Here is a 22,508-nt window from a genome sequence, read left to right as displayed (position 1 = left end):
GGCCATGACCCGCTATAGACACACACTTGAACAAGGGCAGGTTGCCTGGAATGACAGAAATTGTGATTGAATGAAGCACCCATATGAACGTGGTTTGTCATTTATCTCTCAGTTGGCCGATTTGTTCAGTTCCTTCGCGCGTGCCTCAAGCTCCTCTTTCGACGCCTTGGGGGGCATATCTACAAGGTGTCAGTCGCGGGCCTGTGCGAGTCGGGCAGTCAACTTACTGTCTGGAATCTGAGGTCCCTTTGACAAGAAGTCCGTTGCAGTCGCTTTTGGGAGTTGTTGCCCTGGTTTCTTTTCGGCCTCATTGCCTTCCTTGTGGGGTGCAGATGGGAAGTCCGACGACTCGGGGATGACCGGCATTTTGAAGATAAGAAGAGTATCTTGTTGAGTTTTCACTGGCTGGTACTGATTGTTCTTCGCCGTAGATTGATGAAATAAATCTGATGATTTATTGATGGTGAGTTGAAGGAGCAGGTCTTGAAGGTTGGTTGGACGTCTGATTTGTAGATCACAAGCGGGATGACGTCGGTGGTCTGATTGCAACTGTCAGCATAGAAGTTGCCTAAACACACCCACTTCATGAGAATCAATAAAATGCCAATGTAGTTGTTTCCAAAATTTACTGATTATTTTTAGTGGTCATACTGGGGTGTAAAGAGCACAACTTGAGGGCGTGTCGTAAAGTCGCTGTGATTTAATTTAAAAAAAATGCTAATCAGGACAGCTAACCCGAAGGATAGTGCATTTGATTTCGGAGGTAAACACGGAGGATGGAGAACTATCGTTTTATCTATGGATAGTTGCGACACAAATGATACATTCATACACAGTCAAGATAGGCATGTGTTACTATCCTACAAGTATCCAACACATTTTTAGATCCAATTTAGATAGTAAGCCGTGATCACCTGGGCAGAAGTGAGAGTCATCTTTCAATGGCTCCCTGAGTGATTTCGAACATGTTGAAATGGGCATGTTGAGCCGCATTCAGCAATCCTCGTCAATGATGAACCTGCAATACGATATTAATTCGTATGTTCAAAATGATTGGTTTCCGATAATTCTAGATTCATGATATCAAGATATCAAACAGAAGAAATGTCAAATGAGTAAGTACTGGCTTAGCCACACTTTGAACAGTACAAGAAAAGTACCACGTGCCGGTATGGCGGTGCTGCAGTAGGCCTAGGTCACTCCGGTGTATATTGGGTCCGCCCCGCCTGCGCCTTCTCACCTCCCTCTCCAACTCTCAAGGCAACCGCCGGTCGGCTCCTCTCTAACACCTCGGCTTTCAAATCTAATCAATCACAAAGAAATACTGTACCTTCCATCACTACCGTATCGGTTGGTGTGTTGAGGGCACTACTCCATCATTTGAAGATACCCGCCCGGCTGCAATGTGTGCTCTACTCACGTAACCACCCTTCGAACTATCACCTCTCCCCTGTCCATTTATTAGGGGACCACCTCGATTCACCATGCCCTCCATTCTCAGTGACGCAGACAAGGAAACTGTCAAGCGGAATGTCCCCAAACCCGCCAACAAGATCCTTGCCGTAGCTGTCGCGCGACTCTACGTTGCCTACCCGGATGGACAGAAATGGACATATACCGGAATTCAAGGAGCTGCTGTCCTCTGCAATGACCTTGTAGGAAGGACGTTTTGGCTGAAAATAGTCGATGTCTCGGTAAGCGGTTCATACTGGTGTTGGAGACATGAGTAGAAATGCTGACAACGTGTTGTTTTATGCAGCCCGCTGGCAGGGGCGTGATCTGGGATCAGGAGATCTATGACAACTTCGCTTACAACCAGGACCGAACCTTCTTTCACACATTTGAACTTGAAACCTGTCCCGCCGGCCTGTCCTTTGTCGACGAAAAGGAGGCCAAGACCTTTATCAAGAAGGTGCATGAGCGCGAGAAACATGCAAGTAAAGAGACCACCAAGACTCCTTTTGCATCTACTCGAGGCCAGGGACCTGCTCCTGTTACCAATGGTAAAGTAGGACGGTCCTTGTTTGGCAGCTTGTTGCATCGTTCGAGCCCAGCTCCAAGTGCACCACCGCCGACAGCATTTGCGCCTTCAATTCAGGTTGCTCCTCCGCCTCCGACGCTATCCCCAAGTGTACCACCAGCCAAGCCAGATTTACCATTTGATACGAGTGACCCTTCTTGGAAAGGACTGCTGGATGAGCTTAAGGGGATGGGAATTACCGAGGACCAAATCGCCGAGAATTCCGAATTCATCAAAGCTTGGATTGACCAGAAGCAGGCAGCGGCGGCCGAGTCTGCTCCTCCACCGCCACCTTCTGCACCTCCCACTCCGAAAGTAGCCTCGATCAGTCCCCAAGTCACGGGTTCCAGCTCGACAAGCAGAAGGGGACCGCCGCCGCCGCCTCCGTCACGGAAAACACGATCTGAAGCACCAGAAGAATCGGTTTCTGCCCCCCCTCGTGAGCCATCTCCGCCTGCGCGGAGATTCAATGCGCCGCCTCCATTTGCAGATGCAGGAAAATTCGCAGAGCCCGCCGGCCCTGTACCTCCGCGGCGTCCACGCGCAGTTTCGAACGTCAATGTTGGGCCTGGGCCTCCACCGCCCCCACGGCCACCAAAGACACCAATGGATGATAGCCAATACCAATCAAGCCACTCGCGATTTGGGGTACCACCGCCTTTCTCTGGTGACCGCAAGGTGTCTGCGCCCCCGGCACCCCCCAGCCGTAGCCCTGCACCAGGTGGCCCTCCCCCTCCGCCGCCTCGCACAGCAAGCCCGGCAGCACCACCCCAACTGCCTCCTAAAGTGCCGCCCATGACTACTTCAACTGGACCTCCTCCTCCGCCCGCCAGAGGCCCTGTTTCGCCCCCACTTCCACCCCCACCGCCTCGACCCGTGCCAGCTGCACCGTCTTCTCCTGCAGCAGCTCCTCCTCCTCCACCCCCAAGAGGACCAGTATTGCCTCCCCCCCTCCCCCCCTCGGCACCTAAGCATTCTCCTAGCGTCCCACCTCCCCCGCCTCCGCCGCCTGGTTCTGCAGCACCCGGTGGCCCCCTGCCCCCTCCGCCTCCGGGCCGGGGTGGCCCCTCAATGCCTCCACCTCCACCTCCCCCTCCTCCTGCACCTGTTTCTGGGGCACCAGGTGGACCACCACCGCCGCCTCCACCGCCCGGAGCACCTGGAGGTGCTCCTCCTCCGCCTCCTCCGCCTGGAGCATCTGGAGGTGGTGTCCCTCCTCCGCCTCCACCCCCTGGTGGTGCTGGACCACCTTTGCCAAAGCCCGCCGGTGGGCACAGCGATCTGCTAGCGTCCATCCGAGCTTCTGGTGGCCATGGAGGCGGAGGCTTGCGCAAGGTCAAGGAAACTGAAAAGAAAGATCGAAGTAAAGCCTTGATGCCCGGTGCAGCCAACGAGTCCTCGACCACAAGCCCCAGTGCAGGAGGCAACCCGCAAGGTGGTTTGGCCGGCGCATTACAAGACGCTCTCAACAAGCGAAAACAGAGAGTCAGCGGAAGCGGTATGTCAATTCCAACATGTAAACGCGGATCTAAATGCTAACAACAATGGTAGATGACGAGAATGACAACGACGACGATTGGTGAGTGGTTGGTCTTCGGTTGGATCGTTGAAGAATTTCAAGATACCAATGGCTTTTGCGCATTCTTGTGAGCATTGAGCATTCTGTTTCTTGGTCCAGCGTTTTGCCTAAAAGTTTGGTTTGAAGTGTTGAGGGAAAAAAAAAAGAGGGGCAATGCACTTTGTATATAGCTTTCAATGGTAGATGCAGTGGATGTGAGAGACAGTCTCAGTACGAAGAAGTGCATGTTTCTTTTTTAATTCTCTCAGTTCAATGCCAACGGCCTACATGCAGATGCTTCCAAGGCTGTGACCAAATGGAGTTCAGCTTACAGCGTCATAAATCATAAACTCACCTGCCTGGGATAGGCATAAACGCCAGACATCCATGACTTTTACTACAAAGCATTCTCTCTTAAGATTGCATATACAGTCTGGTCCGTCTCTTGTCTCTCTCACAGTATAATAGTCACCATGCTCAAAGTTTCGCTATAAAGAGGATACCGCTATTCATCCGAGATGAAGCCTGATTCTTCATCTATTGGTTCTTTGCCCGTTAAAATCCTGTGCTTTGTCTTCCATCTCTTGGGCCCCTTTGGCCTTGTTTCCATCAACCAGACCAGCTCCAAGTTCCACAAAAGAGTTCAGCCACAACGAACCCATTTTACTGTAGAGGTTGCTTGAACTGGAATGCCGAGAAGGAAATGCTTTGACTTGAGCAGTTGGTAGCAGTATCTAGATAAAGCCTCTTTCCCAAATCTCAGAGCACAAGACATTTGTGAAACAGCAAGTTGCGGTTTAATAGCAGGCACTTTGTACAACACTGATTTCTCGGGCCAACATTGTTCCGGGAACCGGGAAAAAGCATATCTGATCTGATCGGGAGAACTTGCTTACAGCTCTGTCGTTAATCCAGAGACATGCTGTCTCCGAGGCTATCTGCGCCTTCTGCCTCTTTATTGCGCTTCCTACGATCACAGTCTGGGCTCCCAGCCGCACCATCAGCATGCACTTATCCGAAGCGTCTTGTCGGCCGCGATAAAGGCTTCTCGACAGGATCATCCCCGAAACTCTCAACCTGGACACGTTTTGATGGTCCTCATGGCTCCGAAATACTTGATACCGCACTTTGCAGCACTCATTATGGAAAATTGAACCCCACTAGAGCAATGGTGTCGTCGCCATTGGCTCCTACGCAGCTGAAATTCTCGCGCCGTGCGTCAACCAAAAACCGACCCTTTCTCCGACGGCTTTTTGATATCAAGCGAAACAAGGCTTCCGAATACCAGAATCAGGGCCCGACTAACCCTGGGCTTGTGGATGAAGGGACGGAGGGCATGTTTAACATTGGCCGAAGCCTATCAGCCAAGGCGTCAAATGAGCTGCGAATTCGATGCACGGAGTTTGATATCAATGGAGATGTCACACTCGTGAATGGAGAGTTCCGAAAGCAGGAGCTGATTGCCAAGGTTGGTAAAGAGGACTCGGGTTCGAGTGTCCAACATTTGCTAACAGATGAATTGCGATACAGTATGGCCTTCTCCCTCGAGATCTACGCAAGATTGATTCGTCGACTCTCCCGCATATTCTCGTGCGACCTAGAGCAATTCTCATCAATCTCTTGCATCTGCGAGTGCTCATCAAAGCGGACCGGGTACTAGTATTCGACGCGTACGGCTCAACAGACTCATACATGCAATCGCTGTTCATCTATGATCTAGAAGGAAAGCTCCGCCAGAAACAATCTCAGGGTGCCGCTCAGCCTAGTCAATCACTGCCGTACGAGTTTCGCGCGCTGGAAGCCGTTCTCATCAGTGTCACGAGCGGACTGGAGGAGGAGTTTAATGGAGTGAGAGATCCCGTTGTGCGGGTCCTTCGTGCGCTCGAGGAGGATATCGACCGAGATAAACTCCGGCACCTCTTGATCTACTCCAAGAAACTAGGTACATTTGAGCAGAAAGCTCGCTTGGTACGAGATGCTATTGACGATCTTCTGGAGGCCGATGACGATCTGGCTGCAATGTACCTATCTGAGAGATCGGCCGGCAAAGAGCGAGAAGAGGATGACCATCAAGAAGTGGAAATGCTTCTAGAGTCATACCACAAAGTGTGCGATGAGATCGTCCAGGCCAGTGGCAATCTGGTGACGAATATTCGCAATACGGAGGAAGTGTAAGTTTGATCGTTCATAGCAAGCTGAATTCGCCTCTAACACAACTCAGAGTCAAGGCTATTCTCGACGCCAACCGCAACTCGCTCATGCTCATGGATCTCAAATTCAGCATTGGCACACTCGGCCTTGCAACCGGGACACTTTTCTCTGCCCTCTACGGCATGAACTTGAAGAATTTTATTGAAGAATCAGACTTTGGTTTCGGAGGTGTCTCCGTGATCTGCTTTGCGCTGACTGGTCTCGTCTGTGTCTACGGTCTCTCCAAACTGCGCAAGCTTCAGCGGGTCCGCATGTGGGGTGAATCCGGCGTGGGATGCGACACTTTTGCCCCCTTATCCCCAAAGCGCAATGCACTCGGTGGAAATCGCAATAATTGGCGCGCAGATTCAATCGAACCGGTCTGGGGCAGTCTCCCAGGGGAAGGCCGACCTGAGCGCATGAGACGCCTTAAAGAGAATGCAGCTGCGGCTGCGGCTCAAGCTACATCGAGGAACTTGAAATCGACACCTGCCAATTCTCAGGCTGCTGCGCAGGCATCGGCCACGGCCTCCAACAATGCTCGTGCGGATGGAAAAGAGACCGTTTACCATGAGGGCCATACTAAGACTGATGCATGATATGATTAAAGTATGTTGGACGGTTTGATTGCCTTGAAATGGGAGCTTCGGCGTTTTGATTTGGATCTTCAACTAATATCAATGGGGCTGGAGAGGTCTGTAACATCATTGTACACTAGCAAACTCCTTTCTCGATTCCCCCCTCCATGATTTATGTTGTGTTTAGGTGTGAATGTGTCTCGAGTGTATCTGTTGATATACCAATATCATTCGTCCCTGGTTTATGAATCCTCTGTTGCTGGATTTCAAATTCGTTGTGCTTTTCCCTTTAGGATATTGGGCCGATGACTGGGAGAATTGGGATGTTTGCTCTAAGCACGTAAACCAAAAAGATGCTTGAAATACAAAAGGTAGGGCGAAAGGTAAGTAGGAATAATATACGACTGCCATTGACAGATGATTAGCTTCAATTTGGATATCTTTAATTAGCTTGGTGCGCTGTTCCCTGTCCCTGGTGAAGAATCTTCGTCCGTTCAACCCAAAGATTAGCAGCTACCTGGATGCCACCATCTTTGAAGCACTCACGCTCAACTACTTGTATGATATTCTTCAAAACTGTATCTGCTTGGTCACTTTGTGTTGGAGAATCTTTAGAATAGGAGTTCTTTAGCCACTCGCTTGTGACCTGCTGTCGACTTCCAATCAACGCCATGTTAATGGCCCCCGGAGTGCACAACCATGTCTTCTCAACATCGAACCCAATTTCCTCGGCAACACTCATTGTTTTTGCAGCGAGAGATCCAATCATTGAACCTAGGAATCCGGTCTTAGTCTTCTCTTCGATCTTGATTGCACGAAGTGCCCTCAAGTCACCAGAAGCAGGCTGTGAATTCTGCTCTATGGCATCATACACTTTCCTTGCGGCAGGATCGCCATTCTCACTCTTTGGTACTGGTCCACCCTCCTTTGGCGGAGGATAGCGATACGACGAACCAGCAAGTGAACGAGAACAGCACGGAACCACAAAGAATGGCAATGGCGACGAGGGACTTGATAAAGCGGCCATTATTGGAGTCCATACCGTGAGTTCATCTGCATGGTCGGATATGATGAATGTCTTATCCGGGAATTCGCCGGTGTGTATCTTAACGCCAATTTCTTGCAACTCCAATACATCCATAAAAGGCTGCGGGATGAAGATTCTCTCTTCCAGGCAGTCCTGTATCTCCGCTGGGAATGTCTCCCAGGACTTTCGACGGCAGGCGTCAAAACCTAAGCCCTTGTATCCTTCCATGAGAAGTATACACACGAGGATACCATTCCCACAAGCCAGGTCCACGAACCCTGGGAATGGCAGTGTATTTTTTGATGATTCTTCTTGTTCTGTTGCTGGTAGAGCGCCGTACATGCTCCTCCACAATTCAATCAGACACGCAGCCAGAGACAGCTGCTCAAGGGTTTGATTGGGCGATTCAAGTTGTTCAATCCAATTCTGGCGCAACCTTTCTGCATACTGGAGTTTCAGCCGGGCGTATGTGTTTTGAATGAGATGTGCCGAGATACTGTCCCCATCTTGATTACTTCGTTCAACCCACTCCAAGCTCACATTTCTAGATGCGAGTCGGCGTTCCATGTTGATTTGGATGAGCCAATACGTCAATATTTGTCTGGCAGAGCATTCGACAACTTGGCCTTCTGACTTGATGCAAAGAGTACAAACAAAGCGGAGAGAAAGGCGGTAGACACCATCTATAGAAGCATTGGATCGGAGGCCAGGAAGAGGGCAACTAAGTACTCAGGACTCTGTAATCCAAAAAATCAAAAAAGATATCCTCAGCCTGGTTAACAGAGCCTTGAAATCGGTTATAACAAGTAGCAAGTGCTAGAGGGCCATGGTCGTATGGCCAAGTTGATGTTTACTAAGGCTAGTTGATAATCCTGAAGCCATGGATAGATGCAAAGATCTGAGCCTTGTAAGACAAATTGAAAAGCACATCAAGTACAACGCTATAAGCTACGAACCCCGATGTGCAAGATGTGCAAGATGTGCGCGTCAACCCGCGGTCAGACCCAACACGGCAGTCATAACTACGCAATCATACAAAAGCACTATAAAGACCTCAAGCTCGTAGAAGAAAAAGATGGTATGCTCTCGATCTCACTTGCTCTCAACTCGCATACCCCGTTGAGAAAAAAATCCAACTAACCCACCAATCCAAAAATGAAGCTGATCCAACCACCCATCTTTGCCCTAATCCTCCTCCCAGCAACCATAACCGGCCTTTCCACCTCGCCCCCTCCCATCGCAGAGCTCCAGGTCCATCGGCCTCACTGGACCTTTGACTTGTTTCACAACAAGCACTGCGTTGGCACTACAGTCACCTATGCGGGGCAGGGGTCCTCTGGCTGCCGCAGCAAGATTGAAAACGGGGGTGCGGAGGCTTTCATCAACGTTAGCATCGATCCGAGCTGCAAGGTGGAACTGTTCAGGGACAAGAAGTGTTCACGACATGCGATGATCGAAGAGATCAAGACTCGAACCACTACCAAGTGCAAGCCCATCTCGCGGAAGAAGGCGGCTCAGAGTTTTGAAGTGTCTTGTCAGTGATATCTTGGAATTCTTTTCAGAGGTTGGCTGTTCGGCGGGCTAGGATTGAGAACAAAAAAGAATCTAATGTTTAAGATACCATTAAGTAAAACCGAATAAGTTGAAGCTCAACTGTACATACAACGGAATTGCATGGCAGAAAATGGTTGATAAGCCTGTTATCGGGGTCCACCATGACGCACAGAAGACCCAGCCCTGCTGTCCTAGTGAACTCGAACTGGATCCCCTCTCTTTTGTTTCGTTGTTCCCTTTCTTTCTACTAGAATCAAATTTGACGGCTCCCAGCAGATGGCCCCTCGATGCTTTATTATCCGCCACGGCGAGACGGAATGGTCGCTTAATGGCCGACACACCAGTCTCACCGACCTCCCACTGACAGCCAATGGAGAGAAGCGCATTCAAGCTACAGGCAAAGCCCTCGTCGGAGACGACAGACTAGTGGTTCCTAAGAAGCTCGCCCATGTGTAAGAAATCACTGATCTACACTATTCCACTCCAATGGTAACCAACACACCGTTCTAGCTTTGTCTCGCCCCGCGCCCGCGCCCAGCGCACTCTAGAGCTCCTCGAGCTTGGCTGTCGCGGACGAATGCCTTGGAGTGAACAAGAGACGCCCGAAAACAATGAGGCAATCCGAACCGAGGCCGAGGTTGAGGTGACCGAGGCAGTTAGAGAGTGGGATTACGGAGACTATGAGGGGTTGACGAGCAAGCAGATCCGCGAGCAGCGGGCTGAGAGGGGCGAGGGGCCGTGGAATATTTGGACCGATGGGTGTCCCGGTGGAGAGTAAGTGGTTCTATTTGTCACTATCTTCTGGTGCCAGGCCTTGCATCCAGCTACGCGTTGAAAGTTGTTGTGGTGTCGTCATCCCCATGCTAACATTCATTCCCCGTCTGCCAGATCCCCTGAGGATGTCATTCGCCGCCTCGACGCTTTGATCAATGACATCAAGAACAAATACCAGCGCCCCTGCTTCGAGAACCCGGATGAGCCCAAGGGCGATGTGCTTATTGTCGCACATGGTCATATTCTGCGTGCGTTTGCCATGCGCTGGGTTGGAAAGCCGTTGACGGAAACGTCACTGATTCTTGAGGCTGGCGGGATAGGCACACTCAGGTAAGGCTCGACCTTTGGGCCGAGAAAACTTCCTTGTCTGCCATAGTATATGGAGCACGGCTAACATGACTGGAAACTAGTTATGAACACCAAAACATCGATGAGCCAGCGATCATTCTCGGTGGTCAATTCGTGGTGGAGTAAGATAACACCTCGGTAAGATAGAGGGGACAGGAGAAAGGAGGTCACATCTCTGCTTTTAAGACATTGGATATTTGTTAGCGTGGGTCATGGAAATCATCACCTACAGCCTATTATTGTAAACTACCACCGACACAATCTTGATGGATCCGACTCACCATGTCATATCAAATCATTACTCAATCATTGATGATGCATCAATTCAATCCTCGTCACTCTTCTCCCTCTTGATGCTCCCCTCTTCGGAATTGGTCCTCTTATCCTTGTCCGCATTTCCCTTAACCCCCTCCTCCCCCAGAATCTTCGCAGAGCCCATAAACAGCGCCCCAGAATATCCACCTAGAAAACGCATGTCCGCGGCCTGCACGGCGGTCATGCGGAGTAGGTTCTCCGTATCGGCGAGGTTGGCGTTGAGCTGTGCGAGCTGGGAATGGAGGTGGGCATATTGCCGTGATTTGGCAGCGGACATAGAAGGGGTTGAGGCATTGGAGCTGTACTTGGGGGTGTTTGTAGTGTTTGGATTTGTGCTGAATGGGTGGGTTCCTGTTGTGTTGTAATTTCCGCTTCCTGGGAGGGTTGAGGGACGGGAGTAAGTGGTGTTCGATTCTTGGCGGCGATGGATTGGAGGGGGCGGCATTTTGGGGGAGATCTGATTTGAAAACTTGGCGTGAGTGGAAATTATTCTGACTATGAGTGTGCTTCCGGGCAGGTTGGAATTCGGGGTTGCATTGGTTGTTGACATTATTTGACCGTGGAAGGGTTTACGATCAGAGGATCACGTGTCGATACAGATTACTCTACTTGGATAGACCGCATTCGAGCTTTGGAGCTTGTTCAACTAACACGTAGTCAAACCGAATGAACCGCAGTAACCTCAAAGATATAACGGAACGGTCTAGATCAATTAGTGTGCTTCATGGAATAAGAGAGTGCTGTTTAAAAGATGCAGTGAAACTGAACACTACAGTGCATCCGTCATTGATTTCCTCAGCAAAGCGCGAACCCAGCAAGCAGATCAACACCACTCAATGAACCGACTAAATTCAACCCCGCTCTTTTAAGGAATGCGCCAGAGACCAGACCAGACGACAAAATAGAAGGCGAGGCGGTTTGCATCAAGCCATAGGAGAGACAAGGAAAGAGACATGGCAAATGAAGGAAATACTCGGGGAGGGAGCGAATGATGATAAAACAGACAAACGAAGGCAATAGGCGTATACGAGTCTATATGGGAGGAAGAAGGAATGCGCCAGCTGATAGTATACAGTCATGCAGAGATATGAAAGGTGGGCAGGGGAGCCAACGACGACGCTATATCAACATGCTGTAAAGATGAAAAGGGAGGTAGGACAAAGAGAAACAGCAAGGATAAGGATGCCTCAGTCTAGGCTCGCGTATTGGCCTCATTAAAAATCGATAATGCTGCGAAACAGGAGGAGTATCGATGCAGAGCAAATCACACACAAAAAAAAGACAAAACTCGCACGCACACCTCGTTATCCCAACCACACTCCGAAACAAAAAGAAAACTGAAAGTTGAGCAACGAAGACCCCTATGTCCCTCATGTATATGTAAAGAAGCAAACAGCAGAGTATTAACCGGTGCTTCGAGAGCACGGGACCAAAGAATAAAAGGTCCCCGCATAGTGACACCGTGATGCAAAAATGGTCCAAGCATGACCAAATTTCGGCGGACGATGATCATCCAAGCCGAGGAAGAATGCAATGCCGAAAAGAGAATTCAATCATGGAACGCCGGTCAGCCATTGGGAAAAGTGAGCGGAACCCCTTTGGGTGTGTGTGGTTTTTTTAGCGAACGGGCGCCGCGACCCCCTGTCCGCCGAGGCTGACCTGACTGCTGTGGGATGAGGGCTCGGAATCAAGATTTGCACTGGCTCCACTATCACCACTCCCCGCGCTGGCGCTCGCACTGCTGGTCAGATTTTGGTTCTTAGGAGGACCCTTAGCAGGGAACGCATTGCTCACCCCATAGTGTTGGTCAACTTGCTGCGGCCCTGCCGCGTTTCCTTGTCCCGGAGGATACCGCGGTGCCGGCGTACGCATGTTGCCAGGAGGTGAGGGCTGAGCATTGTGAGGCCCACCAGGTCGGCTCATCCGCGGGCCTCCTGTGCCAGGAGGTCCTTGGGGTCCCGGGGGTCCGCCGAATGGAGGCACAGGAGTCTGGCTGTTTCGCCGGTTCTGTGAGAAGGGTCGAGGTGGGTAGTCGCCCTTGTGGCTGGCCGTTAAGGAATTGGCTCGAGATTCCACGTGCATCTGGTTTCGGTCCACGGCTCCATATCGGTTGGAGGAGTAGCTCATCATGGGACTGTCCATTAATGAATCATGGAGACCCGGGATTTCTTGCATCACACGGTCGCTCGTGCGTTTTCTGCCAAAGTAGCGGTTGAAGGCTGATGAAGGGCGGCTACCCCCCGTGTTTACACCAAATTCAGGGTTTTTACGGATCTGGCTATGGCTGAGGCCTTTACGCCCTCGCCGGGAAGTCATGCTCATCATGTCGACACTGTCAGGGTCGATGTGCGGAATGCCCATGCTATCCATCGGGTCGAAATAATCCTCATCTTCTTCGTCAAAGGCCGTAGCAGGCCGGGAGGGAGGCGGTCCACGACGTCCTGGGCCTGGGGGGGGCCGGCGCATGTTCATCTCCTGTTCGCGCAGTTGCAGCTCACGTTGACGAAGAGCCAGCTCTCGCTCCCGTAACGTCAACTCAGAAACAGGGCCCGGGGCGGGCTCGGGGTGTCCATTTCCATTCTGTTGCGGTACACTTGGTTCGCCCTGTTCGTCATAGAGAACCAAATGGCTGAATTCCTCGAGTCCCTCCAGCGAGGGGTCGCGCTGAACTCGGTTGGCCGGTGGCATCGATCCACCTGGGCCTCTCGGCATCATGCCAGGTGGTGGGCCTCGTCTTTGTTGCGGGGGCATGCCCACGCCCGAGGGTGTTCGACTTCCACGCAAAGATTGCGGGCCCCCATTCATCATGGGTCGCTGCTGTGGAGGAGCAGAAGACATTCGGGGAGGCGGTTGACCCGTGACGGATGCAGGTGGAGACTCCTGCCGGGGCTTCTGGTTTGCGATGTTGACGTGATGTAGCATTGCGTACATGGTTTCGATTCGGGGGACGCGAACATTAGACTCGCTTGCCAACTTGATTGGTGACCCTAGGAAAGTCTCCACCTCCATGGGGCGGCGGCCCTGGAAATCTGAATACATTGTGGTTGGAGAGTCCAACGCAATCATTTTTTGGACCGTCTTATCCCGGAAATCGCTGGGGAATGAGCAACCTTGCGCAGAGGCGATTTCCATCATCTCGTCAAGGATGCCCATTACCAGTGGACGAACACCGGTCTTTTCGAGGAGTTGTGTGTGGTTTGGGGTGTCGAACACGACACTTGCGGGATGGAACGCGACCGGGCTGGGAGACGTTTAGCATGCCAATTTTTGAATCCAAACGAATCCGAAGAGACTCACCCTATCATGCGGTCGAACTGCTCCTGTCTGATATTATCCGAAACCTTGCAGTTGACCTGACCAGAGTTCAAAGTCACCGCCAATGCGGCTGCCATGTCGCTCTGGACTGATGTCGGAATGGCGGAAGATTTGTTGGTTGCGCCCACGTAAATCTCGCTTGAGCTCAGATGTTCGAACTCGCTCGGCCCCGTTTGGGAGATTTCCACATTGGAAACAAGCGAAAGAATGACGTTGGTAGGGTATCTTTGTTCAAGATGGGCTTCGATGCCGAGAGTATTTGTAGTATTCAGCAGAATACAGGTGTGCTGGGGGGTGACGACGGATTCGATCACGGAGGCAAGGTCGTAGACATCCGGCAGCGCTTTCACGCAGAGGATGACATAGTCGTAGACATGTTCACGGGATGAAGCTTCTTCGGGAGCACGAACAACTAGAAATCGGGACACATCAACCGGGGCTCAAGCCAAGTGTTGATCTCCCAATCTTACCATGTCGGGGTTTGAAACGTTCATTGCCGAATGCTTTTGATCTGCGGAACGAATTAGCCGTCTGGCCGTGACAGAACAACCTGGATACATACTTAAACGAGACACCGTATTGAGACACGGAGTCATATCCGGATTTCCAGACTAGCGTAACATCACAGGAGGCTGTCGCCTGAAGTCGCCATGAGAGAAAGGCAGAGATCGCATTACCACCAACTAGACATGCTTTGATTAGATGACGAACCATCGTTGTTTTGTTCGGTCAGGATTCCCGATGTGAACATCTAGGTTGAAGATGAACTCACCGGACAGAATGCGCAGACGTGGAGGAGGAGCCATCTCTCAAATCTGGGAAGGAACTGGGCGGGAAAGTCCCAGATTGAAAAGGTCCAGGTACCCTATAACACAAGAAAATGAAAGAATGGGAGGAAAAGAGCGAGGGTGAAGGAGAGAGAAGAGGAAAGTGGAATTGGGGGGGGGGGGGGGGGGAGGGGATTAAAAAAAAGGGAGTTGTAATCAGGAAGGATGAAATTCGAATGGAAGCTCAGACCGGAAGGAAAAGAAGGAAAAGAAGGAAAAGACAGGGTTGTCCACGTTCAAGTTTCTTGCCGTATATCTTTTCTCTCTTCTCGATTTCTCTCTCGTGAAATGCTCGTCTTAGGGGGGGAGGGAAAAGAGAGAGAAAAGGTCTTGAATGCGATCGGTCAACAAAATATCTTTTTCTTTTTCTCCTTGAGACTTGCCAGTACCCAATGGTCGTGGATCCCCCTCAGTCCGGAAACGGAAATCAAGGAGCGATAAGAATCATTCGAACGAAGATGGATGCAGATGTTTTTGATCAACTTGATCTTCATTTTACTCTCTTTCCGTCTCTGGTTGATACACCCTGGATCCATTCTACTCCGTAGTAAACGATCTAGCCTCCACATTTTGCGGCTCTCCAATACCGAGATATCTTCGGATCTCTCTCATCTACTAACACGATACTTGGATATTTGGACCCTTGGGTAAGGGCCGATATCTGTTCAATATGTTGCATATATAAAAAAATATAAATTGCTAGAGTTGAAGGTTGGGCATGTACGGAGTACTTCATGCATATTGGTGTCTTGATAGTCTGATACTATATTTAACTTCACATTTTGTAAATGTCCTTTTCGATTTTCTTTTTTTTTTTTTCATACAGGCCAATACTGTAATTTTGAATGGGGAGTTTTTTTTTGGTCTTTTTCCTCTTTTCGATCTGCGTCTGGACTCTATTCATTCCTCGAGGCACAAACATCCGATGGACTTGAACAGACTCACCGTGGTGCAGGTCGCATCTCTGGTTATCGATCTCTAACAGCCCAATCTACTCCATATCTCGGCTGGATCTGGAGGCAAGGTGTAGACCTGTCAACAGTGCAGTAGTGGCTTTTCAAAATTGAGAATCCCTAGCACGTTTCCTGGATATGAACCATGGATTGTATCTTCCGGTATATTTTTCATCTACAAAGGAAACAGCAACTGTGGTATCCAGTGCCTATGATTCAGACAACGTGTCGGGCACATTCTTTTACCCATTCCAAGGGGATAGGTCTGGTTCGGTACCCTCTTAATCCACATGCATGGCATCAACCATGCATGTATACGGTACCTGGGGTGGTTCACACAGCATGCATCTAAACCCATCAAATTTGTATTCCCTGATCGACATTCAAGTGACAACTGGGCGGATGTACTACAGAACATAGCCACCGGGCATTGTCTATTGTCTTTTGTACGACATTAGAACAACGATGAGAGGGGGTTGAATGTCCCCTCGTCCACCCACCGCAACATTCTCTTGGATCGTGGGAAGAATGTTGGACTTTTGAGGGGGGGGGGGGGGGAATGATCGTGATACAAGTGAAAAAGGGCACCAGCTCCGAGACTTAGGTCAAAGCGATTCATGCCTTTTTTTTTATCATTGGAGACTTCTAACCACCCGACTTGCACAGCTCATCAATTCATCCTGGACTACTTTATAGAGGCCGAGGGAATTACAACTGACATGACATGTTCAAGATCAACCCTCCACATACCTTGGAAGGGGGCGGCGTTGCGGCGTTGATAGTCGCAGCATACCATTGTAGTGATCGGCACGCGCGTGCCCAAGCAATGATGCTTGCAGCTGGTCCAGCCGCATCAAGGAATCGGTTCCAGAGAGTCTTTCTAATATTAGGGGAAAAATTTCTGATTCATTCAAGCTGACAATGGCCTTAAAAATGGTCCTGGGATTTTTGAGGGCATGCGCAAAAGAGGGGGTGCAAAAAAAAAAAAGAAAAGCAAGCCATAGCAGCAACCGCTGCAGAATGTCCCTGATGTTCCGGTCCAACAGTGAAAGGACTACTCCGTAGAGCATGGATCAATCACATCTCCTGTATGTTGTAGACTAGGGTCTGTCATTTAGAACCAGTCTAGATCTCTGGGGGAGCATGCTCCGTAGGACACTAAGGCAAATCTGCATATGCACAAATATTACCCCCCGTTGTGCAAGTGGAACCGCAAAAATGACAGTGCATGTTGCATTCGACACCTCTCTTTCTTGTCTCGGGACCGGAAATAGACAGCACTCACTCGCCATGTTGACTCTATCCTGTACTCCGTAGGGAGAAGAGGACACACCAAAACGTTCGAATAAGGATAGTTGTGTTTCCAAGCCGACAGGTGGCAGGTGCTGAACCACGTTTGCAGAAACCCGGAAATAGATCGTCACTGTCAAAGCATCATCACTTTGTGTTATGCTCCCTAAGCCACAATCATTGGCTTTTGAATGAAGGATCTGATGGCATTAGGGGAAAGCCACAGATGTCATGACATCGCTCCAGCCTAGAAGATCGTAATTTGGGCCTTTAGATTGGACTTCGTATACGGAGTACTCCGTACGGACCCCAAATATGAGTGCCATAATTGAAGTACTCCGTACCACGTTTGACCCTGGAATTAATCAATATCGAAATGCAAGTCGTCACTGAAACCAAGTTAATCTCACAGTGGACCCCTCGGTGCCTTCGATAAAGCCTAGAGCCCACATCCAGTTATGGTTAAATTATCTCGGAACCTGACGGATGGAAAAAAAAGAAAAAAAAAAAAAAGGAGAGAGGTGTAAAATACTCGGTACCAGTATATAACATACACAGCCTATCGTCATTTCCGATGGACTTCTCTCACGCTGTGTCTAGTGAGGCTGACGGAGTTGAGAGAGAGCCGTGTAGATTCCGTACACTAATGTATACGAAGAACAAAGGACTCCGCATCTGGATAGCTACTTTGTACCAGCGTTGTGCCATGAAAAGCATCTTCAAATCACGCGGCGAACGCCCGCAGACTCGAACATTGGTATGAGACAGAGCCACTCGTACCAGCCGACGCTCCTCTCTGCCTTGTTTACTTAAATGCGCTTAGTGTCTTTCTTTCTAGTGCTTCGGGCTAAGCTCATTTGGCCTTGGGTCTCCACCTCAAAATAACGCAACAAGTAACTGTAGGTGGTACTTTTAGATTGCAGGCCTCTTATGTGATGTGCTCTCTATTCATGTTTCCTCTGTACGTTCTTTCGACCTGGGTGGGTTTGAGGTGTACGGTCAACAGCCATCCATTTTATTTATTTTGTTTACTATATACTTCCAGACACCACCCTCCGTACTCCGTTTATTTAGATGCAGTGTGTCCTTCGCACTAGAAAAACTTAATTAGTGACCTTTCTGCATGTCTTGCCACTCGCCCCTGAGAGAATCCCAATTTCCTTACCGGATGTTCAACTTACCAGTGGTCCCTGCAGGCGAAACTTATCTTGTAACTGTATAATTGGCGGATACGGAGACATCCTGAACTTGTTGTAAATCGAACAGCGTTACAGACCCTGACAAGCTGTATTCACTGTGGATTGGCAGATGTTCCAAACATGAAGCATCCTAAACTTTAAGCATACCTGTCGTGCCCAGATCGATAAGGTGCTTGTATTGTAACCAGTCAAGAATCCCATCGCTGATACAAAAGGTCGGGTAAAGGATGGCCAAAGTAGTTACGGAGGCTCTGCAAGTCAGATTGGAACTACGGCCACCATCTACAAATCTACAAATGTTCCGCTTGTTGACACTTGGCAGGGTGGGGGTTAAAGATGAGGCCCCTAGAGTTACAGGTGGACCAGCTCTGACCGAGATGGGCAAACCACACGAGGAACACTGATGATCGGAGATTAAATTCTGGTGTCTATATCCACTCTGGCTGGATCGGATCTTGGCAGGGTCTTCGGGTCATCTGGTTGAAACCACGACCGCAGGGCGGTGCATATTTCTATCTGATTGTCTTTGGCTGGAACTGGTCTCGCAGACGTTGATTACGATGACATCGCAGCTCGACAGTGTGATCCCAGAATTCCCGTCAAGATACGGTCATGATACGGGTGAACAGTCGTGCAGGGCTAACTCATTCTTGCTTCCATTGCTGTTTTCGAATACATGGAAGGGTTGTGCCTCACTTCAAAACCGCTGGAGGGCAGAGGCAGCGCCCAACGACGGAGAAAAACATATCAAAACCCGAGCTAGTGCGCCATAACAATTGGAAAGAGAAAAAGAAAATTCAAATCAACAAAGTTTTCACCCAGACATGCCTAGGCCATGTAGGTGGTAGAGTCAACACCAGCCTCGGGGTACTCACTGCGAACATGGTTAGTCTTATGCAAAAAGGACAACGTATTTTTAGAACTGGGAAGAAAACGTACGGAAGGGCAACCTCAAAGCGCTTCTCAATCTCCTTAAGGACCTTCTCATCATCCTCGTTGCTGACGAAGGAGATAGAAAGACCCTTGGTACCGAAACGACCGGCACGACCAACGCGGTGAAGGTAAGAGTCGGCGTCGGCGGGAAGATCATAGTTGATTGCGAGGTTAATGCGCTCGATATCAATACCACGGCCAAAGACATCAGTGGCAACACAGATGCGCTTGTTGAACTCTTTGAACTCCTTGTAGCGCTTGATACTAGACGGAGGTCAGCAAATTGATGTGGCGAGTGGAAAAACTCGAATGGACTTACCGCTCCTCCTGGCTGACACCAGAGTGAACTGCGATACTAGGGAAGTTGCACTCTCGCAACAGCTTGTCCAGCTCGTTGGCACGCTGAGTGCTCTTGACGAAGATGATGACTTGGTTGAACTCAAGGTTGTCCAAAAGCTCATTCAGCTTACGGTTCTTCTCCTTCTCGTCGAGCTTGATGTAGTACTGTTGCAAGCCGTGAAGAGTGAGCTTGGTGTCGTCATCGACATAGACCTCCAGCGGGTTGCGCATGAACTTCTTGCAGATGGGACGAATCTCCTGAGAGAGGGTGGCACTGAACATCATGACCTGCTTGTCAGCGGGAGTGGCACGGAAGATTTCCTGGACATCACGGCGCATATCTGAGGCAGGATGTTAGTGGAATGTGATAATCAAGTCGTATCTAGTATGCACGTACCGATCTGGTCAAGCATCTTGTCACACTCATCGAGAACAAAAGCCTTCACGTTGCGCAAGGACAATTTCTTGTCGCGGACCAGCGCGTTCAGACGACCGGGAGTGGCGACCACAATGTTGGGGTGGGTTTCTTTGTTGGACAGGATCTCGACGTCCTTCTGGATTGGGGTACCACCGTAGAAAACCGCAGTCTTAACGTCGGGCAAATACTTCGAGAAACGGGCGTACTCGTTCTTGATCTGATAAGCTAGCTCACGGGTGTGGCACATAACCAGGATCTGGCACTCGCCAGGAACGGGCTCCAATTGGTGAAGGGTGGTGAGAACAAAGACCGCGGTCTTACCAAGACCGGACTTGGCTTGGCAAAGAACATCGACGTTCAAAATAGAAGTCGGGATGCAAACTTGTTGGACTGTTGGGAGGCGGAGCCGATGTTAGATTGGGTTCGACGAAAGAAGAAGCAAAAAAATTTCCGTCTCGCAAAGTCCGTCCATCCCTTGACGACATCAAACTGATGTGTGGGCGGTCATCTTCCACCGCTTGATCAAAACACCATGAATGTATGTCACATTCAAGAGCCATGATTTTTGTGTGCGGCCTATCATATTCTGCAGACAACATGAGGTGCGCCTCACAAGGAGAAGAAACGTGATGAATATCACAGTCTTCCACCGCGTGCGCCAATCTCCATGAAGTACGTAAGAGTTAGGGACGGAGGCTCAGGCTTAGCGCAAGAGCGCCACAGGACCAAACGCAAATATGGTGATGAGATAGTGCCCTTTTTCAGGAGCACCAATCCTCATGTCGTCTGCAGATTCGAAACACGACTGATTGCCAAATACCGACAGAAGAATCTTCCCGCGAGGATGGACGGACGTTGGAGATTGAACAAATGGAGGAACGCTTGTGGGAATAATGAGTTAGACTAACCCTCCGATGGATGTTCGAAGCCGCAGTCGGTGATGGCGCGCAGAAGTTCACCCTTCAGCAGGAAGTCGCGGAAACCGGTCGAGTGGATACCGACGTAGCTGCCCTTCTTGTCGGGGCGGCCACCGGTTACAGTCAAGTCACCTTGCTTGTCGGCATCGCCATTGGTGGTGGCAGGCGCAGCAGTGGTGGTAGGTGCTGTGGTGGTCTGAAGCTCCTCATCAGAGTAGTCGATAAGATCTTCCTCGTGAGACATAGCGGCGTAAATAGGCGAGTTTTGAGGGGAAGAGGAAAGAGGACTGCGAAAGAGTGATGATGAGGGGTTGAAGTGAAAAGAAGACAAAGGTAGCAAGGAGAAGAGTATGGACCGCGGGAATGTGGCAGGTCTCGATGGACAAAGGTGCAGGGGAAGAAGTCATAAGGCGGTAGGACGAAGACCTTACCAAGGGAGCATCACGTGGTTGTTCAGCCTCACCGCTTTTGGTTTAGCGTCAAATGAGAGGAAGCTTTTCTCGAATTGCAAATTGCAGCAAACAACCGTAAAATCCACTTGGTGATTAGTCGAATTTTCGAGAATGGCAAAAGCCAAAGGAAAGAAGGAAGTCAAGAATTCCAAGAACTCTCAGAGCCACATTCGAGCACGGCTGGATTATTTACACCAAGCCGCCGCATATTTCCAGGGTAAATCTACACTCGCCCAGGGTCAGAACGCCAAAGTTCAAAGCAATGAACACACCTCAGTTGCTAGTCATGTTGACTTGGGGGATATTGGCCACACAGTAGATACCCAACGGCAAGTTTGGTCTATGACTCAAAAGAAGACCCAAGAGCCATTGAGAAACATTTCAAGGGTCTGTGTGTCACATCTACGCGCCGTTGCAATGAAGACGCAGATGCGGCTGCCAGTCACACTGAAACGATCAGTTTGCAAGCGCTGTGATACCATCTTGATGCCTGGAGTGACTTGTTCGCATGAAACCAGAAACGCAAGTCGCGGCGGCAAGAAGCCATGGGCCGATGTACTTGTCGTCCGGTGCCTCTCATGCGGGACTGAAAAGCGATTCCCTCGGACGGAGAAACGTGGGAAAAAGCTTGTTGAGCGCCGCAAGGAGAAAGATTTGGCGTTCCTACATGAAGTGAGCACACCAGAAGTGCATGCCTTGGCGGCGTTGCAAGGAGAAGCAGTCGAATTACGTGAGGAGAATGTGCCAATGTTGGATGCCCCAGATGTCCCAGTGGCATGAATCGCACCCGCTAATATTATCTATTACGTGTTGGGCAACTTCCACACTTGAATCTTACACCCTGGGCATTCTCTCGTGTCCTACAGAGCACAAAAATAGTGCGGTTGCACTTTCAGGGCACGTCAACAGGCCAGTGCACCCGCTTTTGCCATTATCAACGACATGATCAAGGCGCCCTCGTCGAGCCTGTCGACCGCGCTTTGCATCAGCTAATGAGATCCCTGCTACAATGACTAGGGGTCTCTATCAAATCGGGGCAATTATGTCCACCCTCATCACCGGAACAGGCCTCAACCCCCGTGAGTATCAGCACATCCTTAGCGACCACACTCACGCCGACGACCTGCTTGGTGTTCAAATCTAAACCTTGACATTCCAAGAGCGCGTGCGTAAGCGCCTGGCTCGTGAGGGACACAAGGCGTCTCACGATGCCCAGAACCTGCGTGGTCTGCGGGCCAAGCTGTACCAGCAGAATCGCCACAAGGAGAAGATTCAAATGAAGAAGCGCATCAAGGCTCAGGAAGAGAAGAACGTCAAGTCCGCCGCACCTGAAATTCTCATGTCAACCTTGAAGGACCCAATGCAATGCAACGTACGATCCAGTCGATTTGATCCAGTGATATTGCAGAACACCATAGGCCAAGCTATAACCATCACTATGAAAAGCAAGAGCCAACATCAACGCTAAAAAAAAGAAACCCCAGAGCAGTGTACACGCAAC

At 50.1% G+C, this 22,508-nt stretch overlaps 11 protein-coding genes across 11 annotated transcripts; 6 read left to right on the top strand and 5 right to left on the bottom strand.

Annotated features, from left to right (window-relative positions):
* Positions 1–108: 108 nt before the first annotated feature.
* On the bottom strand, positions 109–366 carry Pdw03_8265 (DNA repair protein; the record flags this gene model as incomplete). The annotated part of the gene is made up of 2 exons (XM_014677920.1): positions 109–179; positions 228–366. 2 exons carry the CDS (start codon positions 364–366, stop codon positions 109–111), a joined length of 210 nt encoding a protein of 69 aa, XP_014533406.1.
* Positions 367–1,484: 1,118 nt separating this feature from the next.
* On the top strand, positions 1,485–3,603 carry Pdw03_8264 (Proline-rich protein LAS17; the record flags this gene model as incomplete). The annotated part of the gene is made up of 3 exons (XM_014677919.1): positions 1,485–1,694; positions 1,760–3,518; positions 3,572–3,603. The coding sequence occupies 3 exons, from the start codon at positions 1,485–1,487 to the stop codon at positions 3,601–3,603; spliced, it is 2,001 nt and encodes a 666-aa protein (XP_014533405.1).
* An 894-nt stretch (positions 3,604–4,497) lies between these two features.
* Pdw03_8263 (Magnesium transporter MRS2/LPE10) lies at positions 4,498–6,367 on the top strand (the record flags this gene model as incomplete). Its single annotated transcript, XM_014677917.2, has 3 exons — positions 4,498–5,046; positions 5,109–5,749; positions 5,800–6,367. 3 exons carry the CDS (start codon positions 4,498–4,500, stop codon positions 6,365–6,367), a joined length of 1,758 nt encoding a protein of 585 aa, XP_014533403.2.
* Positions 6,368–6,788: 421 nt separating this feature from the next.
* Positions 6,789–7,940, bottom strand: Pdw03_8262 (tRNA (uracil-O(2)-)-methyltransferase; the record flags this gene model as incomplete). Its single annotated transcript, XM_014677916.1, has 1 exon — positions 6,789–7,940. One exon carries the CDS (start codon positions 7,938–7,940, stop codon positions 6,789–6,791), a length of 1,152 nt encoding a protein of 383 aa, XP_014533402.1.
* Positions 7,941–8,528: 588 nt separating this feature from the next.
* Pdw03_8261 (Histidine phosphatase superfamily, clade-1) lies at positions 8,529–8,915 on the top strand (the record flags this gene model as incomplete). The annotated part of the gene is made up of 1 exon (XM_014677915.1): positions 8,529–8,915. The coding sequence occupies one exon, from the start codon at positions 8,529–8,531 to the stop codon at positions 8,913–8,915; it is 387 nt and encodes a 128-aa protein (XP_014533401.1).
* Positions 8,916–9,203: 288 nt separating this feature from the next.
* On the top strand, positions 9,204–10,175 carry Pdw03_8260 (Histidine phosphatase superfamily, clade-1; the record flags this gene model as incomplete). Its single annotated transcript, XM_014677914.1, has 4 exons — positions 9,204–9,379; positions 9,438–9,701; positions 9,816–10,031; positions 10,112–10,175. 4 exons carry the CDS (start codon positions 9,204–9,206, stop codon positions 10,173–10,175), a joined length of 720 nt encoding a protein of 239 aa, XP_014533400.1.
* A 199-nt stretch (positions 10,176–10,374) lies between these two features.
* Pdw03_8259 (Putative DASH complex subunit Hsk3) lies at positions 10,375–10,809 on the bottom strand (the record flags this gene model as incomplete). Its single annotated transcript, XM_014677913.1, has 1 exon — positions 10,375–10,809. One exon carries the CDS (start codon positions 10,807–10,809, stop codon positions 10,375–10,377), a length of 435 nt encoding a protein of 144 aa, XP_014533399.1.
* A 1,266-nt stretch (positions 10,810–12,075) lies between these two features.
* Pdw03_8258 (2-dehydropantoate 2-reductase, putative) lies at positions 12,076–14,485 on the bottom strand (the record flags this gene model as incomplete). Its single annotated transcript, XM_066101910.1, has 6 exons — positions 12,076–12,090; positions 12,159–13,605; positions 13,662–14,091; positions 14,150–14,190; positions 14,242–14,362; positions 14,452–14,485. 6 exons carry the CDS (start codon positions 14,483–14,485, stop codon positions 12,076–12,078), a joined length of 2,088 nt encoding a protein of 695 aa, XP_065956993.1.
* Positions 14,486–18,776: 4,291 nt separating this feature from the next.
* Positions 18,777–20,799, bottom strand: Pdw03_8257 (ATP-dependent RNA helicase SUB2; the record flags this gene model as incomplete). The annotated part of the gene is made up of 5 exons (XM_014677911.1): positions 18,777–18,822; positions 18,888–19,145; positions 19,201–19,561; positions 19,618–20,028; positions 20,547–20,799. The coding sequence occupies 5 exons, from the start codon at positions 20,797–20,799 to the stop codon at positions 18,777–18,779; spliced, it is 1,329 nt and encodes a 442-aa protein (XP_014533397.1).
* Positions 20,800–21,118: 319 nt separating this feature from the next.
* Pdw03_8256 (RNAse P, Rpr2/Rpp21 subunit) lies at positions 21,119–21,787 on the top strand (the record flags this gene model as incomplete). Its single annotated transcript, XM_014677910.1, has 1 exon — positions 21,119–21,787. One exon carries the CDS (start codon positions 21,119–21,121, stop codon positions 21,785–21,787), a length of 669 nt encoding a protein of 222 aa, XP_014533396.1.
* A 262-nt stretch (positions 21,788–22,049) lies between these two features.
* Pdw03_8255 (TGF-beta-inducible nuclear protein 1) lies at positions 22,050–22,475 on the top strand (the record flags this gene model as incomplete). Its single annotated transcript, XM_014677909.1, has 2 exons — positions 22,050–22,086; positions 22,168–22,475. The coding sequence occupies 2 exons, from the start codon at positions 22,050–22,052 to the stop codon at positions 22,473–22,475; spliced, it is 345 nt and encodes a 114-aa protein (XP_014533395.1).
* Positions 22,476–22,508: the final 33 nt, after the last annotated feature.

Source organism: Penicillium digitatum, chromosome 3 (assembly GCF_016767815.1).
Source record: "Penicillium digitatum chromosome 3, complete sequence".
Taxonomy (NCBI): Eukaryota; Fungi; Ascomycota; class Eurotiomycetes; order Eurotiales; family Aspergillaceae; genus Penicillium; species Penicillium digitatum.
Note: the sequence above shows the minus strand (reverse complement) of the source record. Positions and strands in the feature narration are given on the sequence as shown.